The sequence below is a fragment of the Mus caroli genome, unplaced genomic scaffold (genome assembly GCF_978045245.1).
Source record: "Mus caroli unplaced genomic scaffold, Mus_caroli_1 scaffold_8, whole genome shotgun sequence".
NCBI classification, from domain to species: domain Eukaryota; kingdom Metazoa; phylum Chordata; class Mammalia; order Rodentia; family Muridae; genus Mus; species Mus caroli.
The window spans coordinates 100,799,164-100,818,456 of record NW_028227263.1 but is presented as its reverse complement, the minus strand read 5'-3'; the positions used below and the strand labels follow the sequence as shown (position 1 = coordinate 100,818,456).

The following is a 19,293-nucleotide window of genomic DNA, read 5'->3' as shown; positions in this document are numbered from 1 at the left end:
TACACTTCTCCAACACACAAGAATTACACACTGCACATAGCCACCTCCCTGAGCCTAGAGTGGACTCACATACACTGGTGACATTTTTACCATGCACACCACCAGTACATGGGACTCTCCTGGATGCCTCTCCCAGCACACAGACTTTCCAAACAGGCTGCCGCGAGGGCACACTCTGCCATGCATACACACTCCCCAGCTCTTACCATCTCAGAGCCCTGCAGGGAGCTCCTTCCGCCTACTGCTCCCTGAGCAGGTGCCAGCAAGGGAGGAGTGGGGAGCAGGCATCAGGACCCATCAGAGCACTGGGGCCTCCCTGGGCTTACTGCTGGAGGCTGGAGATAAAACAAACAAATGGAAAGAATTCGAGCTCTCCAAGACTGTAGCCCCCCCTGTACACTGTGGATGTACCCAACCTAAGGAAGTCCAGATGAGACTAATTCAGTTTCTAAACCCAACTCAACTGACACTTTATTTAAGACAATTGGCTGTCCTGTCTGCTCTTCGTCACTGACTTCGATGGGTGTTATGCACCACCGTGGGGTGGATCCCATTAGGCAGAAAACCTGACCTGCAGTTTCTGGGAGCCTGAAGCCTGGACATGGGCCTGATTAGCCATCATGGGCTCCTACTGCCTGCAACCTTGATCCCCCGCAGCATCTCTGAAAGAGGCCAAGTCTTGCTCTCACTTTCATGGTTGAGGGAGGGGAGACTGGGACTGGTCAAGGTCACACAGCAAGTGAGTGGCTGAGCGTCATGTCAGTCTCTGTAGTGTGTTCTGACCAGAGCCTGTTCCTGAAATGCAGATGGTAGGAACACAGATCCCCACGGTGAACCCCTGAACAGCTCTGAAAGGCAAGCACATTTTTTTCTAAAGGCAAGCGTGGCATAAATAATTCATAAGTGAAAGTCATAGCACATATTGGTCATTTCAATAGATAGTAGGTTGCCTTTCCAATTTATGGTTTCAGGGGTGGGGCTGTGATAAAAATAACTTGGTGATTTCTAAAACATCTTAAGTCAACAGATCCCTAGTAGGTTTGTCTGACTTTACAGCCAACAGCCTCACCATCCTGGTTACCATAGAAATGGGATGCCTTGCTCTGTTGCTATGGCTACCACTTTCTAGAACACAATTGGTGGGTCTCATGGTTTGTGATTTGGTTCTGGGGGAAAAAAATAAAATAAAAAGAGCCAGAAACTACCAGCTTGTATTTGTATAGCACCATCAAGCAGTTGCTGCTGAGTGTCCTGAATTTTACAAGGCAGCCACCTCGCTGGCCAGGTTGGGGGACAGCTACCTCTGGGCTACCTGACAGAGCTCTTCATCCTCACGTCATAGTCCCAGGGGGATCAGCTGACCTGGTCCTGACTATGGTAGGGCTCAGCTGCTCTGGGAAAAGAATGGATAAGGAGCCACCATCACGGGAATGGCAGTCTGAGGGTGGCAGGGAAGGCTGAGGGGGCAGAGGCAAGACAGACTGAGCTGCCCGAGCTGTGGGAAACTCAGTCGCCCCCTAGCGGGGATGGGGTGGAGACAGGCAGAGAGCTGTGTGGAAACTGCCAGGAGGGTAGGAGGGTGCCTAAGGCTGAAGTGCCTGGTGTGTGTGTGTGTGTGTGTGTGTGTGTGTGTGTGTGTGTGTGTGTGTGTGTGTGTGCTATGTGGTTCCAGCACTACTTCATGTGCTGCTCTGGGTGTGCACACATGAGTTGTCTGTGTGCACACTACCGGGGTGTGACAGGTTGGTGTGAGGTAGCATACTGTGTTGAAGTCTCTGTGAGTTGGCTCTTGTCTTCTTTGTGTGGGCCAGGAACTGAGCTATATTCTCTACACCTATGCCCTCGTGTCTGAGCTTAGGACATTGGCTAAGTGTGTACTCTGGGTTATTGAATCTATGGTCTGTGGGTGACTTGGCACACAGTTCATATAGGGCACAGGTCCCAGCGCTTGCCCTGTGGATGATAACACCAGCATTACTCTAAAACTTGCTGTCCCAGGCCTATCAAGGAAGAGCTTGCCTCTTTGTCTAGAGTCAATAATCACCGTGCTTGTGTGTGTTGCCCTGCCACCACCACTTCCCCACCCTGGTCTTAGCTGTGCTCTCTAAATACTGAATACTATGAGGTCTTTTCTACCAAGGTTTCAAAGGCTGAAGGCTACATAGGATGCAGACTGGACCACCCAAGGATAATCTCATCACTGGTCCATCCTCAAAGGGCTGCTTCTGCTCCAGAGTGACTGAGTCTGGGTACCAAAGCCTAGGATCCACAAAGGTGTAGCCACAATCACATCTAGTTGGATCTAGTCACCTCTGCCTTTCATGGGTCTGGGAAGAGGGGCCCATAGTCAACTTTCGATCCAGGGCTGGCTTCTCAGTAAAACTCAGGCAGCTTGGTGGTGAGAGAGCTTATTGTCTGAGTTGATAAGCCGGGCCTGTCTCAACTCCCTTACTCTCTTTGAAGCCCTTGGCTTGGTCCCCAAACCTTTGTTCTCGCCTTTCCTTTTGGACACGGTAGGGATATGACTGCCTGTTCTACCAAGATAGGATACATAGTAGATCCTGGAACTTTGGTAGTTTTTCCTCTCTCCTCCCAACCTTGGGTCTGGCAAAGGGATGAGCTGTTTTGGCTTTGGCTGGGTCCTGGCTGCTTTCCTGCTAGTCTAAGCTTAATGGAACACTGGGTGTCTCAGCACTCCAGAAGTTACTTCTTCAACAGCCCAGGAAGGATCCCCACGCGCCCAGAGGTCTTCGGGGCCCTGTGCTTGCTTAGTAGTGGTTTGGCTTTTATGGCAGCAGAGGCTGAGAAGGCAGAGGTCAGGGAGTCTATCAGGGCCCTTCCTGATGGAGTCTTTCTGTCTAGCTCTGTCTGGCTCTTGCTTCCCACCCTCTAGCTTCCACTGTTAGTGCAGTGGGGCCCAGGCTGCACCTCGAGCCTTGATAAGCAGGGGTTTCCCCATGCTAACCTTGTGTGTATTGCATGTATTAATTTCTGATATCTTCTTTAGGTACTCTCACTTTTTGGAGACAGGGTCTCTCGCTTGGGGGGCTCACCGATTCCGCTACAGTGATTGGCCAGTGAGCTCCAGAGGCCCACCTGTCTCTGCCCCTCAGCTCTGGGATTACAAGCCTATGCCACCACATTTGACTCTTTTTGTTCTTGTTAATGATTTATTTCAGTTGTATTGCGTGTGTGCAAGTGTTTGTCTGCAGGAATGTATGTGCACCACGTTCATACATGGTACCTGTGGAGGCCATTGGATTCTCTAGAACTGAAGTTATAGATGTTATGAGCCACCGTGTAGATTCTGGGAATTGAATCTAGGCTCTTGAAAGAGCAGTAAATGGTCTTAACTGCTGAGCCATCCCTCCACCTCTAACTTTTATTTTAAAACACAGGTTCTGGGGATGAATTCCAGGATCCGTGCTTGTGTGGCAAGCCCTTTACCAACCGAGCCATCTCCTCAGCCTCTCTATGCTAATCTTAATAGGAGCTGGCCTTTCTCTGGACCTCCATGTCCCCATGAAGATCAGTATTGTGAGGGGACAACTGAGAGATCTCTGAGGGATTGTGGGACTCCTGGGACATCACCGCCCTGTCTGAGCTATTCTCCTGAGCCTTTGCAAACACTAACGAGCCATCGCTGGAGACAGACTCGTGGCTTCCCTGGGTGGTTGTAGAGATTCCTTGAGGAGTGCCTTGGCAAGCTGCCTCCCGAGTACCATAGCTGCCAGTGGGAGCCTCACCCCGGGGGAAGGGCTATTAACGGGGCACTGAGGATGCATGGGAGTTTTCCACACAGAGTGTGTATTAAGGCCAGAAGTCTCTCTGGAAGAAGGAGCCTTGGATGCAAAATCACAGTGGTGGTGAGACACTCTGGTCAGAGTGGCAGAGAGGTGCATGGGGCGAACCTGTTGGGTACATGTAGGGTGAGGACCCTGAGAAAAGCACAGCCAGGGCACATTGGTCCTGGTGTGTCAGGCTGGGGACTCTCTGGACTTTTTCCTGTGGGTGGTGTGGCCATTGGCCGGGGCAGCTCTGGGACCAGTAGCCATGTGGCAGAGACTGAAGCCTAGAGCCAGCTTCGATAGCAATGGCCCTGTTGAGAGAGGATACAGAGGAAAAGGCTGTGGCAGGGCTCACTACTGGGGTGTGGGGTGTGGGGGTTTGACCTGTCCTTAGGGAGTCTAGGCTGTGAAGGCCAAGCTCTAAGGCAGGCCCAGGAGAGACCAAGTCCTACTACACAGCATATGAGGATGTTTCTTTTTTTGCTTCAAGGATGTGGTGACTTGGGAAAGGCCACAGAGCTGTGTGAACTGGGGCTGGAGGTGGATGGCTCTCCCTTTGCCTCTCCTTTGCTTTCCTGGCTTGTCCTCCATGCATCCCAGGTCTGGAAGAGCTGGATCCCCAGAGAAGAGCTTCCTGGAGTCAGAAGACCTCTTCTCTGCCCTACTTCCCTCCACTCTTGCCAGCCCTGCATGCCTCAAGGGGTGGAGGGGCTCCTATTTTCAACCCACTGCTTTGCAGAGGGTCCATGTGTGTCTCCTCCTGAGCGGAATGGGGAACCCCTGAGAGGTGGAGAGAAGCCTTATCTCTCTCTGTGCCAGTGCTTGGTGAACAGAGTCAGGAAGAGAGGATGGATGGGGGAACCACAGGCTGCTGAGCAGTGGGGGGGTGGGGAGGAAAGAGAGGGAGAACAGAAGAAGGAAGAATGGGGACAGTTTGAATAGAAGAAAGAGAGGGAGAGGATAGAAGGAAGAAAGAATGAGCAGATAGCCGGATGGGTGCGTGAATAGGAGAAAGGTGGGTAAGCGCCCAGAAGGGAGGAAAGGAGGAAGCAAGGGAGGAAGGAAGACTGCAGAGGGGTTGTATCTCAGAGTAACCCATGAGCAAAGGTTCTGAGAATAGCATTGCTATTAAACCAGCAGGATGCAGCTTACCCAGGTCTCTCTCCTGCCTGTGGGTGCAGCAGGACCTCCTAAGTCTGCTGGCGCTCTAAAGTGCTCTCTTTCCTGTTCTCCTCTTCCTCCCTCCCTGCAGCCCAGAACATGGTTTGGAAGATCCACTTAGTTCTTGGTACCCAGATCCTTCGGCAGGTTGGGCTCCAGGCCCCACTGTCCACCCAACCAAGCCATACAGGGACTCCTAGAACACACCCCTGGTATGGAGGAAGGGTGCCCGTGCCCACCCACACGAAGGCTAAAGCAATCTGCTGCTGATTGGGGTGGGTGGGGACCCCCTTGAAGCAAGCAGACTGGAGTCAGAGGAAACAGGTACAGCCCCCAGGAGCCTGATGCCAGTAGAGCACTTTCCTTGTCTCTCTTTGCACACACCAGTCCCAGAGTCACAGTCAGCATAGCCAACCATGACAAACACCTCAGATTTCAGTGGCTTAACACAGTACAAACTTTTGAGGATTTTCCCCCCTTTTGTTTTCATTTCTCATGAGAGTATTTGTATTCAGTGACAGCCAACCTTAACAGAGCCAGGCTCCTTCTCCTTTATGGCTCTGCTGGATCCAGGAGCATCAGTGTTTGGCTGGCAGATGGGGAAGGAGCCGTAAGTGAACAAGGATGCAGGATTTGCTGTCCATGCTCAGCAGCTGCACCTACCCCACCCCCGGACCCCCTAGGCTCTGAAGAGGATAACATGGCGTGTAGGCTTAGGCTGTGTTGGAGTGGACGGGCTCTGTGCATTGCCTGTCCCTAGTGTGGCCCACTGGGCCTGGGCCTGCGAGGCTCTCCAGGTTTCTCCACTCTGAAAGGGAAGCCTTTACTCTGACCCCCTGTGTTTCTCACCCACAGTATGTGGCCTTTGCCTCCCTCTTCTTCATCCTGGTCTCCATCACAACCTTCTGTCTGGAGACGCACGAGCGCTTCAACCCCATCGTGAACAAGACCGAAATCGAGAACGTTCGAAACGGCACCCAAGTGCGGTACTACCGGGAAGCGGAGACGGAGGCCTTCCTCACCTACATCGAGGGCGTCTGCGTGGTCTGGTTCACCTTTGAGTTCCTCATGCGTGTCGTCTTCTGCCCCAACAAGGTGGAATTCATCAAGAACTCCCTCAATATCATTGACTTTGTGGCTATTCTCCCCTTCTACCTGGAGGTGGGCCTAAGCGGCCTGTCCTCCAAAGCCGCCAAGGATGTTCTGGGCTTCCTGCGCGTCGTCCGCTTCGTGCGCATCCTGCGCATCTTCAAGCTGACCCGCCACTTCGTGGGCCTGCGGGTCCTGGGCCACACGCTCCGTGCCAGCACCAACGAGTTCCTGCTGCTTATCATCTTCCTGGCCCTGGGAGTGCTCATCTTTGCCACCATGATCTACTACGCCGAGAGGATAGGGGCACAGCCCAATGACCCCAGCGCCAGCGAACACACACACTTTAAAAACATCCCCATCGGCTTCTGGTGGGCTGTGGTCACCATGACGACACTGGGCTATGGAGACATGTATCCTCAGACATGGTCTGGGATGCTGGTGGGAGCGTTGTGTGCTCTGGCTGGTGTGCTGACCATTGCCATGCCGGTGCCTGTCATCGTGAACAATTTTGGGATGTACTACTCTTTAGCCATGGCTAAGCAGAAACTACCAAAGAAAAAAAAGAAGCATATTCCGCGGCCACCACAGCTGGGATCTCCCAATTATTGTAAATCTGTCGTAAACTCTCCACACCACAGTACTCAGAGTGACACATGCCCGCTGGCCCAGGAAGAAATTTTAGAAATTAACAGAGCAGGTAGGAAACCTCTCAGAGGCATGTCGATCTGACCTTTCACCTCCGCCCCCTGTAGCAATGATTCCAGATCCAGTCAGACTGCTTCCTTAGTTCCACGGGCGACCCAGGATCCTGTGCCCAACTTTGAGGTGTGGAGCCTGGGACCCCAGGGAGATGCTGGGCGGCCAAATTCGGAAGGCAGGAGCTTACTAGAGGAATCTCACTAGTGGCCCTGGGTAAGGAGGTTGCTGTGGTTGGTCTCACGAGTTCTGAAGAGACCCCCAAGGAAGTTTGCTGAGGACTCTTAGCAGAAGCCTAGAGGCTGCTGCTCGGTTGGAAGGAGTCAGGCATGAGTCTCTGACGGGCTACTAACCCAGTGGTGGGCAGGGACAGACAGAGTGGGGCTGATTCAGAGACACCGTACAGCCTTTGATTTGGTCTTTAACATGCGTGCCTTCAGGCTGTGTAGACTGGCAGAGTGGTCCATGCAGGTCTGGCAGCTGGGTCCCTGAAAAGGCAGTAGCCAGGATTCTCAGCCCTAGCAGAACCTGTCTCTCTAGCTGAGTAGATTCCCCGCCCTGACGCCGGCTGGCTACCCAGCTCCAGGTCCCTGCTAGGAGTCGCCCCTAGCCTTCTGTGACAAGCTTACTCACCCCATAGCATGCCGAACCAACTCATCCTCTGCCACTACTGTAGAGTTTAGCATTTCTCTTTAGGACTGTTGGAGTGACTCTGGCTTTCACGTTGTCTGTTTGGGTTGATGGTCCAATGGGAGTTTCTGGTGACCTGATGGAAGTGGCTGGTGAGCAAAGGTCTAGAGAGGGGGCCACACCCCAGGCAGCTTAGATGAAAGCATTATGGACCAGCAACAACCTCCCACCACTGAGAGTTGTCCCCACACCTAGCAGTAGGGACTGTAGCAGCAGCAGCAGCAGCAGCAGCAGCAGCAGCAGCAATACAAGACATCCCAACCACTTACCCACACATTCACTGGGAGATGGGGGTGGGGGTGGGGTAAAACAATACTAGTCACCGAGGGATATATTCTCATATTCCATGGCTAGTGGCTCATTATGGGACTATCTCAGTTTTATGAGAACCTGCGCATAGCACATAAAGTTGACCATGGGGCTCTGGTCCGAAGATGAAAACCCATAGTCTACCTCTACCCATGGAATCCCATTGACTTAACTCTGAGGAGGCAGGGATCTCCAAGGAACAGATGATCCCAAGAAGAATGGCGACACTGAGCTCAGAGGTACCGGGTGAGTGTGGGGTTGATGTGTGCTGTTCCATTCGTTTAGTCTATGAAAAGCACCCCACTCTGGGTCTGGCAGGGGGGCTGCGTGCTGACTCAGCTTCAGGTGAGGACGGCTCCCTTCCACTCAGGTGGCCTCCCTCAGTGGACGATTGAGGTCCTTCGCTGCTGGTGTGCTATCGGATTCACCCTCCCACCCCAGACCTTTATCCTGCTGGCTGGGGCAGCCGAAACCATGTCCCGAGGCCTGCTTCTTTGTCCAGCCCTCTCACCCATTCCTTACCCCTTATTTCCTGAGATTCCTGTAGGTACATAAGCAAAATGTAGCTTGTGTTCTAGTTTGGGGCAGGGAATACAGGGGCTCTGAAGTAGAGATAGGCTCCTGATCAAGCCATGTCTCCATTTTGGGAAGGCCCAGGCCTACCCTATTGTTTTGAGTTAGCTAGCTGTTTTACCCCAGGAGTCACTACCTGTGCAAGGACAGTTTCCCCAGCTTTGGATGGTCTACCCTCTCCTCAGCTCCACTGTGAGCCCCAGCAGGAAGTGCTCAGCCTGAGGGTTATCGCATGACCCTCCTCGGCCCTTCTGACTCATCTTCCCCAACACTGTGTCAGGATTTGGTGCTCAAAATTGGAGCCCCAGGTCAGCCTATTGATGATCCCAGTTCACTCTAGCCAGGTTCCTCTGCACAGCCAATGACCTTATCATCCATGTACTGTGGAAACACACACACACACACACACACACACACATACACACACACACACACACACACACACAGAGAGAGAGAGAGAGAGAGAGAGAGAGAGAGAGAGAGAGAGAGAGAGAGAGAGAGAGCTAATCCTAAGGACATTAGCCCTTTCCGCATGTTGCAGCAGATCTGCAAAGCCTACGAATTCCTGTAAAATTTCCTCTGGGTTCCTTAGCCTTGCTGAGCCTTAAGCAGGCCTGCCTGGGAAACACCTTGCCCTGGCTCCAGATTTCAGGAATTCAGAGATCTCTGGTTTGGGCAGTCTTATGACTAGCTGTCTGAACTCAAGCTCCCTATCTCTAAAACACACACACACACACACACACACACACACACACACACACACACACACACCACTTTCCCTTGCTGTTTGGTGCTGTTCTGATGTTCAGCCTCCAACCCCTCGGCTCTAAGATTCCAGTCCCACCTTTAGCCTCATCTTTCACCAGAACACTGCTCACCTCAGATGCTGGCCTGTGAGACCAGGGCTATCTATTGCGGGAGCATATGAGGTCCCTGGAGCTTGTCTTCACCCATTCCTGGACCACAGGCTCCTTTCCTCTTTAACCCCTTTCTCCTTATACACCTGGATGGGCAAGGGCTGGAGGTGAGCGATTGAGGGAGAAGCCAGAGAGTAAGAAAGCAGATGTGATGGGTAGAGACTAGGCCCCATGGGAATATGGGAGATGAGATGAGATCCTATGGGGTCCTTCAGCAAGAGGCAGTCACACAGACCCCCAAACAGAGCTTTCTCTAGTTCCATTTCTAACTCTTAGGTTAGGGACTAAGAGTGCTGGGCTGGGCACTGCAGCCAGGCCTCCAGCTGGGTCAGCAGCTCCTAACCCTCACCTCCACCTCTCAGTGAAGCCACTGTCTGTCTGTCTGTCTGTCTGTCTGTCCATCCGTCCCAGGGATGTTGTGATCTCTTTCTTTGGGCCATGGCTTGAATGGCCTCAGTATTTCTGGGATCTTGTCCTGAGGGGCTGCCAAGGGTTCAGGTCTCACCTGGCCATGAGCTAGGAGGCACGGGGAGTGATTCTCAGGGACTGAGGTCCCTGGAACAGCTGCTGTCCTCTCAGAGGGGGTTTCCTTCCCTGCTTACAGTGGGGCCAACCACTTGCTCTGGACAGCTTGGAGTGCCTGCTGTCCCCTGTCCTGCCATGTCCATTCTTTTGTGTCTTTGCTCCTCTGGTGAGTCAGACCTTTGTGGTGTGGGGTCCCAGGGTTACAGGTCCCCCACAGAGGGATACACGAGGCAGGTTTGGCTTCTTTCTTGCCTGTGGGTGTGCAGAGCCAAAGCACAGTATCAGAGATGCCCCACTCCCGCCGTCCATAGGAGCTACCTGCTGCAGCCTCAGTGGTCTTTGGAGGAGTCGCTTGTTTTCTGAGCATCAGAATCCAAAGCCCCTATTGCTGCGGCCCCCAGCTCCCAGCTGTCTTCTCCTGGGCTGCAGTGGCTGCCTGGGATTAGTGCTAGACCCTGGGGTGGTCGGAAAGGTGGCAGAATTGAGGGCAGAATTGATGGGGTGAGACAGGTGGCCAAAGAGAACCCAGCCACAAGGCAGGGCTGGCAGTGTGGACCCAGAGTGGAGTCCACATTGGCCATGTGGGCAAAGGGAGATCTGAGGAGAGAAATGAAGAAATCTTGAAGGCCAGGCATGGGTGTTCTTTTCTGTGTTGTTCATATTCTCTCTCTCTCTCTCTCTCTCTCTCTCTCTCTCTCTCTCTCTCTCTCTCTCTCTCTCTCTCTCTCTCTCTCTCTCTCTCTCTCTCTCTCTCTCTCTCTCTCCACCACTAATCCCCCTTTCTCTCCGTGTTTTGTTGCCTGAGTGTGCTGGTTCCCATGACTGTGCCTCTCACGGCTTGTCCCCCTTTAGCCTGGGATGTTTTCCCCTGAGTCGAAGCTGGGCAGACCCCTTCGGGGCAAACCCAAGGCAATGTTCAGCCCATGTAATCCCAGTCCAGTCCTGCGTGCGCCTGGTGGCGCCCGCTGCTGGTGTGAACAGTAAGTACGTCAGAAGTGTCTAGAGATGCCAGAAAAGCCAGCCTGCTGACAGAGGGCCTGGTCACATAGGTTCTCCTTGCTCCAAAGTTTAAAAAAAAATGACCCTCTCACAGACGTTCATCTCAGTTCATTTCAAAGCCTGGAAACCATCTCTGAGACGCTGACCATGTCGCCATTCCATCATCGCAGGCCTGGGGGTATGGTGTCCCAGGGCCCTGGGCTAAGGAGGCAGGCCCAGCTCTCCAAAAACAAGTAGGAACCTTGAGCAGGAAAGATGAGCAGGTGGGTGGGGACTCTGAGGTCTTGTACCTCTGGTCTTTCTCACGGTTTGGACAGTTGGCCCTCTTTGGTTATTCTCTCTCTGGCCATCTGCACTGGCGTTTGGAACAGGAAGGGAATGGCCTAGTTGCTGAGAGCATCATCGACTGCAGATGAAACATCAGCCACTTAGCCATAGACCCTTTCTCAGGGTTGAGGCAGAAAGAAAAAGCAGGCTCCAGGGATACCCTGGAAACTGCCCATCACCCTGTCCTCCTAGACCCCAGATGACTGTCCCTTGTCCCTGGACCTCCCAAGAGGGATTGCCCCACTTTCAAACTCTTTCCAGTTTAAGGTGGGAGCCCCAGGGGGCAGGGAGCATGTAGGCAGAGACTCGGAGCCAGAGGAGAGGATGGTCTCAGGCTACACTGTCTCTGTTGAGGCAGAGACAGGAAAGAGCAGTCACTATCTGATCCTCTGGACAAGAAGAGCAGGCTATGGACATCTACACAAGAGCATCTTTGCCAGCTGGAGAAGATGCACTTGGGAGCCTCCATTCTTCCCCATGCAAGGCATGTGGACCCCAGCTTCCGGCCCCCGCTTCCCCACCATACCACTTTCTCATCTCCCCAGCATCCTCCTCCCAGCCTGCAGACCCTCCATGAGGGAGACAAGAGCCAAATGGAACGTAAGGGAGAATATGCAGGTCTGTGGGCACATAGGTGTCCCACAGACACACCCCATATGCTAGGCAGCCCCCAGCTTGTCACATGGTGCCAGAGTTTCCCTAATAGCTGGCCTTTCTGGTTCCGAGTCAATCAGGATCGAAGGCCCTGGGATCTTCAAGGAATGCACTGTACGTGAAATGCCTTGCCGTCTTGTACGACAGACTTTTTTAAGTTCCAAAATTATGATGGGAAACTTTTTTTTTTTTGGATTTGCTTTATGAATAAACCTGATTGGTCCATTTCTCTTTTGACTGACTGCCTCTTTGTAGTGCCACGCTGTCCACGGGTGGTGATCCCACTCACGTGCGTGCCATGTGTACGCGCACAGGGAAGGATCACTCCTGTGTGTAGTTATATGATGTGAACAGGATCACGGGAGAGGGTCAAAGGGAGCGTTCTTTCCGAGAGCCTCCCCTAATGCATTCCCCAGGTTGGTTTCTTCCCTCACCAAAGGGCTCTCCCACGAGGCTTCTCCCATAGGTGCAGTGCTTGACTGGGTTTTACCCTAGCAGTGTCCCCAAGAAGGACAGAGATGGGGGACAAAGCTCAGTCAGAGCCACCATTGCCAGGTGCTAAAGGCCTCTAAACCTTTGCTCTTGAAGTTAGGAGGGCCAGGGTGCTTGGCTGTGGCCACATTTTGCCCCCTTCCACCATACATGTCGCCCTGAGACCTCCTTCCAGGCTCCTTCTTAAAGCCACTGCAGAAGCTAAGCCCCAAAATCCCATCCACCCACCCAAGGCCACCAGCGTCTGTCGTCTCCCGCACATCCATTTGCTCTGCTTGGCCAGCCACACTGGTAGAAAGGACAGGAATGTGAGCCCCTCCCACATCCCTGTCCAACGATCACAGCCTCATGCATATGCATATATCGTTGTTGTGCGAGCTGACCAGGTCTCCTGGAGTGGTCTGTGGAGGGACTGCTTGATATGTGTGTGAGCAGCAGTGTAGGCCTGCATAGGGACAGAGCAGATGGGATGATGTCATTGGGTCTGTGGGGTGACACGGGAAGCTAATCTGCATGAATGATAGGATAGAGCAATCAGACGGCAGGGAAATATATGACCAGGCCTAGTCTGTGCAGGGAATGTGAAATGAAAGGGACATGATTGGGTCTCTGTAGAGAGAGTATAGGTGTGGTCCTCTTGTGTGTGTATAGGACAGAGTTTCAGAGGGCTGTGAAATGAAGCCCAGTCTCAGAGTACAGTCTCAGATCGGGTTCCTGTAAGGACAGAACAGAGGTGTGACCAGTCTAGTCTTTCTGGGACTTAGCTTGGTAAAATAGGATTTGATGGGGGACAGTCTAAAATGCATGACCAGGCTGGTCTGTAGGAGGGATGGCAAATCTGAGGAACTAGACCATGTCCCTGTGGGGACAGGAGAGAAGGTGTGAGTGAGCCTAGTCTGTCTGGGATAAAGTTAAAGAGGCGCCGGATTTGGTCCTTCTGAGGGCAGAGAAGCCAGAGGCATCTGAATGGTCAAGTTGGGTCCTACATGGAGTGGTGGGAGGAGCAAGCTGGGCAGTCAGACTTGGGGGATGGATATACCAGGAACCAAAGGATAAACTCAGAAGCCGCATGGCCGGAGTGGAGGGAACCAGATGGGGTCTAGCTGGGCCTGGGCCTGGATGTTGCTGGGAAGCATCCTGGTGCTGGTTAGAAGCAGAGGGGTCTGAAAGGCTGCCTTTCTGAGTGTCTGTCTGTCTGTCTTCTCCCTGAGCTGTGTGTCTGACCCCCTCCTCATGAATACATCATATCATTCTGTCTCATCAACGCTGCCTTGGGCCCTGTGCCTGACCCCAGCACCACACGCCAGGTCCATCACCAATTCATCTTTTTGCAAACTTTGAGCAAACCTAGGAGTCTCTCTCTCTCCCTCCTGCATCGTCAGCAGCCCACCCCAGCCTTGCACCCCCCTTCCATGGAACACCCACTTTTCTATCCTCAGGAGCAAGAAGTCCTTTGTCGAATGCCCCACCTTCGGCCTGTCACCCCCTCTCACTAAACAGTTTTCGGTGTCTCAATAGCTTCTGCTTATATGTTTGAAGATTCCAAACTGAATGGGGAGGTGGCGAAGGCCGCGCTGGCGAACGAAGACTGCCCCCACATAGACCAGGCCCTCACTCCCGATGAGGGCCTGCCCTTTACCCGCTCGGGCACCCGCGAGAGATACGGACCCTGCTTCCTCTTATCAACCGGGGAGTACGCGTGCCCACCTGGTGGAGGAATGAGAAAGGGTATGTAGAGGAACTTGGAGCTCTCTGCATTGGCCGGGCCCGCCTTGCGCTCCTGCAGATGGGTGGGCAGGGCGGCGGGCAAGGGGTGCTGAGGGGTAGGTAGGCACATTGAGGGGGTGATGGGGGGGATTCCCCTGGAGATTCGCCTCTAGAGGTCAGAGTTCTTTCTCCAAGGGGGATGGAAGCAAGCTGGCAGAGAGAAGCCAAGGCCCAGGCAGCTGTAGGTTGCTATTCAGCTCAATGGTAGAAAGAGGCTTGTCCAGGGTTTGTGGCCACGGTCTGTAATCCCAAGCCAAGGGGTACTCATGGAGGCAGGGTGGAGTCTCAGCTCCTTCAGATTTCTCCAGTGGGGCAGAACATGTCCAAAAAGGTAAAGTGTTCTCTCCTAGCCTCTAGTTGTGGAGGAATTACTGGCTTGGCCACCATCCTGTGAAGTTTAGTCTAAGGTTCGGCTATGGAAGAAGTATCCTTTAAAGAAAACCTGCAGGCCAGTGGAAAGGGAGGCTTCATAGAACAGTGGCTTTGGAGCTGGGAGACAAGGCCACTATCCTTGAAGAGGTAAAGTGGTGTGCCAGTCAGAATCCTGGGGGTGGCAGACAGAGAACTTGGCCAAGACGAAGTGTGCACAACAGGACTTGTATAGCTCTTTCCATGGACAGAGCACATTATTACTGCCCCGGAGGTAGTCAGTGCCCCCTTGTGGCCAGTGAAGGCTGTGACTAGCGGTGTTCTTGCAGTCAGCATCTGGAGAGGTCTAGCATGGGCTGCCTGGGGAAGCGTTCAGAACCTTCCACATTGGGCTGCAGGCACTGGCCTGGGCCTTCCTCAGTGTAGCAGATTAGCTGGGAGGTTCATGCATGTTCCTGTGCACCTCACACAGACACATGACAGGGAGAAGGGTGGGCCAGAGGGGAGTCACACTCTTGAGAGTCCCAGCTGGCCTTTGTCAACTACCCTAGTGTCGGGAATGGTTAAATCAGACCCAACGGAAACATTAGACTTCAAGAATCCAAGGCAGGTCTAGAAGAGGGGAGGTAGCCTCCACTAAGATGAGGGACAGTCTTTTGGATTGCGCGCGACTGCTTAGTTATGCCGATCTGATTCAGGCTGGTCTCTGCTTGTTTGCCCTGCCTGAGGTCCCCTGGACCTCAGTGCGGTGTGCCGCTCCTGCATGGTGCTGCATGGCAGAGGGCTACCAGCCTTGCGGGGAGCCCCATCCATGGCGTGGATGGGGCTGCTGCTCTCTTTGCAACTGGCTTATTCCCTGGTAAAGCCTGTAGAATGCCCAGGAGCAGGGGTCCACCCTGAAGAGTAGGGGGAAGCGATCTTCACGGCTGCGCCCTGCCCAGCAAGGTCTCATAGGCTGCCTGACCCCCTTGTCTTGAATCCTGGATCAGTCGGTGTGGCCTAAGAGGGCAGAGTATTTCTACTGTGCTTCCAGAAGTCGAGGGGATGTGGGACGGAAGCACCCCATTTCCTAGTAGTTCTAGGGAGTACAAGCCCCATCCATAGGTGACCCCTAGTCTCAGAACCCACCTGGGTTTGGGTGCTGGACTCTTTGGGAGGCACCAAGGGTGAAGGCCCCATCTGTGTCCATCCAGCCTGGCTCTCACGGCTCCTGATAGCAACAAGAACTTGCTTTGCTCTGGCTGATTCAGAGCCCTTTAGGTCTGCAGGTGCAGAGCAGAAGTAGGGACTTCACCTGTCCCCCCCAAGAGGGAAGAGAAAGAGGCTGCTAGGCTGGTCCGCTGCATGGGAAACAAGCCAGCTGGAGAAGAACCTGCCTGCCTCTGCATGCGGCTGTTCAGCCTTTCCTCTTCCTTCCTTAACAACTAAGTGCGGAGCGAGCGAGCGAGCGGGAGGGGACGGCGAGAAGAGGAGCTCAAGTGTTAATTGTATTCTCTACATACAGATCTTTGCAAAGAAAGCCCTGTCATTGCTAAGTATATGCCGACAGAGGCTGTGAGAGTGACTTGACCAGGCGGCTTGGCCGAGGACACTGGTGGCTATTAAGCATCTGGGTGGACCTGCAGCCCCTCCTCACCCTCGGACAGAGTAAATTCACGCCATGCAGGTTTGCCGGACGAGTCCGAGTGGCCCAGGCATTGTACTAAGACGGACGTAGCTTTTTCTACGGCCCATGGTAACTGACCGTAGAGGATTCGCCCTTCTTTCTTTTCATTTTTGTTTTCTTTTTTTAGAAGTTACCTTTTATTTGGGGAGGGGGTTCAAGGGGAGCCTTAGCATGACTTGCATGAAGTTAAACAGAAAAACGCAGCTAAACCAAGCCCACCAGCCCCTGCTGTGACTGTATGACCATCCTAACCATCACCAACAATGGAGAGAAAAGCAAGAGTCCCTCATTTTCTTTCAGCACTCTTCGACACATGGTGTCTGGAGTCAAACTGTACCGGTGCTTGGTAGAAACCTGTACATTTCTGGGAGTGGGGGCGGGGCAGGGGGGGGAGGTCAGGGAACAAGGATGGGGCTGGAGAGTGGGTTGCTTTTTGTACACAAGACCTAGAGGAAAGGTTCCAAAACGGCAGTCAGTCATCGGTCACATTGACCTCACCTTCATAGCCCACCTCTCCCGTGGAAAACCAAGAACTCTGCTCTGAATAGGATTGTGGAAATTCACACTGCCACCCTCTTCCACCTCTGTCTGGCATGCTTGTGACCCAACGGGCCTCTCCCCAAGACCCCGACAGTGGCTAGTTTAGGTTGATTCTCTCATCTTGGTGTGTAGCTCCAGTGTGACCAAGTTTCATAACAAATTGTTCATAGTTACACCATATGGATTTTTCCAGTGTCATTCTAAAGCCAGGATGTAGAGTCCCTGCAGTCCAGGGCCACCAGAGGGGTGGCCTCCCCTCCACCTTCATCAAGGCGAGAACTGGCACTGTATGCAATTTAGTACTTCAGAGTAAAAATAAATAAAGAAAATAAAATAAAGAAAAAAAACTGCATGCCCAATGTTATGCAAAGAGATTTGAGCATGAAATAAATTTTGTAACATGGTTTCTGTCTAGTCGAAAGCAGATTTGTTTTTCTGAAGCGATTGGAGGTTTGCAGAGACCCGCTTCTGCATCTCGAATAAATATAGTATTTTCCCAACAGAAACAGAGGACAGTAGCTTGGCTTTGGTCTGATTCTAAAATTAGTGTGTGTGTGTGTGTGTGTGTGTGTGTGTGTGTGTGTGTGTGTGTAAAGATGATATTTTTGAAAAACACATGCTTGAGTTGAAAAAAAAATAGCAACATCTCGAGCTCTCAGTGCGACATTTCCTGAAAAGACAGCAACCCCCCCTTCCCAGGCCCTGGCCCTGGAAATAAAGAGCTGACTTTTGATCTGAAGGAGTGCTTTGAGTTTTTATTGCCTCCAGGCTGTTTCTCCATTCTGTTCTGCTAAGTGGGTGTGGCTACTACGGTAGTCCTCTGAGCTGCGGTGCTGCTGGGCTCTGTGGATTGCAGGTTAGGGCTACAGATTCCGCTGGGTCAAGGAAAGGAAGCATCTCTTCAGAGGTGGATGAAGCCCTGACATAATGTCTGGCACATGCTCTGTGGGGCTCACCTGCTATGGTTGTATGACTCATCTTGGTGGTTCTCTGCAGGAAGCCATGTCAGAGCATCTCATTGCCCTGTGCAGCCACAGGCACTTCCCTGCTGGGACTGTTGCTGGGTCTGACGGTCAGGTCTGGGTGCCCTGGCCAGCTCCCAGGCCTTGTCTAGAGACAACCTCATTGACTACTTCTCTCAGCCCGACACACCTGGGAAAGGGTGGAGTCGGTTCTGGGAATCTTCATTTGCAGGTTTGGGTGAGGGGTAGAATGGAGGCTCTGACCCTTCCGGATCCATTAGTGATTTCAGAAAGTTCGGTGGAAAGAGTCCCCAAAGGCTGCACCGCCAACCTCTGAGCATTTTAAGATGAGGTCAGAGCAGGCAGCATGCTGCTCTGGGCCACCAGCACAAAGGTGTCAGCCCTCTCTATGGCTTCAGTCTCCCTGTCACCTCCCTGAAGTCTGTGATCCTATGGGTGGGCAGGGCATTGAAGGTGGGTAGCAAAGATTGATCTATTTCATCTCTCACCTCCCTGACAACTTGCCTCCACTTCCTGGTACCCAGGCTTCACCTAACTGAGGGTGGTTAACCACTATCCTCTTCTGAGTTCAGGATACACAAGGGAAACAGCCCGGGCTGTTCTCTGAGGTCGGTGTTGACAGAAGCCAAGAATCTCCTAGGAAGATGAGAGTTTACTGAATAACACAAAGCCATCTGGAAGATAGACTTGTAGAAGCACCACAGCTAGAGAGGGGGAACTAACCTACATCGGGGATTTACTGTGTAGGATGCATCTTACACACATTGCCCAATGCCAGCTCGGAACAGCCCAATCACCCCATATTACAGCCAAGACAATGAAGTACAAAGGGGCAACTAGCCCAAAGCTGCACAGCCCGGTGAAATGTGAACTCAAGATCATAAGCTCCAGAGTTCGCATCGGGCTGTTTTTTAGCTAATGACTTTCTGGGGCTGGTCCTTGATTGGGGAAATATTAAAGTCCTGGATTCTGAACCCGCGGCTCTTAGGATTTTGCCTCCTGCTATTTTCATGGCGTCTACAGTCGTGACAGAAGGGCCACTTTCTGTTGTTCCAGATCTCTCCTGAGTCACAGCTGGACACACCCACTCTTGCTGCCCTGTGGGTGAAGCTTGCACCCCCTCGGCTACTTTTCCAAAAGGCCACCAGCCTCTCCGCCTGTCCTCTACTCTGCCCCACCTCTGGACTCCAATCAGGAGGCAGCTCTGAGGTTGTGGCAGTCATACTTAGGACCCACTTCTAACTCGTCCCGACTATCTCCCATGGCTAACTGCGAATGACCACTAAGTCACCTCACCCAGAGTAGATGATGTCTGGGCATGGTGAAAAGGACTTATTACGGGCCTGGATTCACTCGCTAAGGCATCAGGCTACCCGGCTTAGTCAGTTTCTACTGCTGCAATGGAACACCATGATCAAAAGCAAGTTGGGGAGGAAAGGGTTTATTCAGCTTACGCTTCCATATCATTGAAGGAAGTCAGGACAGAGCAGGAACTTGGAGGCAGGAGTTGATGCAGAGGCCATGGAAAGGTGCTGCTTACTGGCTTGCCCCACTTGGCTTGCTCAGCCTGCTTTCGTATAGAACCCAGGGCCACCATCCCAGGGATAGCACCACCCACTGTGGGCTGGGTCTTTCTCATCAATCACTGATTAAGAAATATGCCCTACAGGCTTGCCTGCAGCCCAGTCTATGGAGGTGTTTTTCTCAATTGAGGGTCCCTTCTTTCAGCTGACTTTAGCTTGTGT

General features: G+C 52.7%; 1 protein-coding gene across 2 annotated transcripts in view; it reads left to right on the top strand.

The window, feature by feature from the left end:
- Positions 1 to 16,386, top strand: part of Kcnc1 (potassium voltage-gated channel subfamily C member 1) — a 41,090-nt gene extending 24,704 nt beyond the window's left edge. Inside the window, exons 2-4 of one of the 2 annotated variants that reach the window (XM_021167847.3) lie at positions 5,805 to 6,738; positions 13,763 to 13,951; positions 15,864 to 16,386. In XM_021167847.3, coding sequence (XP_021023506.1) covers positions 5,805 to 6,738; positions 13,763 to 13,951; positions 15,864 to 15,928 — 1,188 coding nt within the window. In that variant the 3' untranslated portion in view covers positions 15,929 to 16,386. Of the gene's footprint in view, positions 1 to 5,804; positions 6,739 to 13,762; positions 13,952 to 15,619 lie in introns of both variants that reach the window. The other variant, XM_029480081.2, reaches the window with a different exon arrangement.
- The last annotated feature ends 2,907 nt before the right edge of the window (positions 16,387 to 19,293 follow it).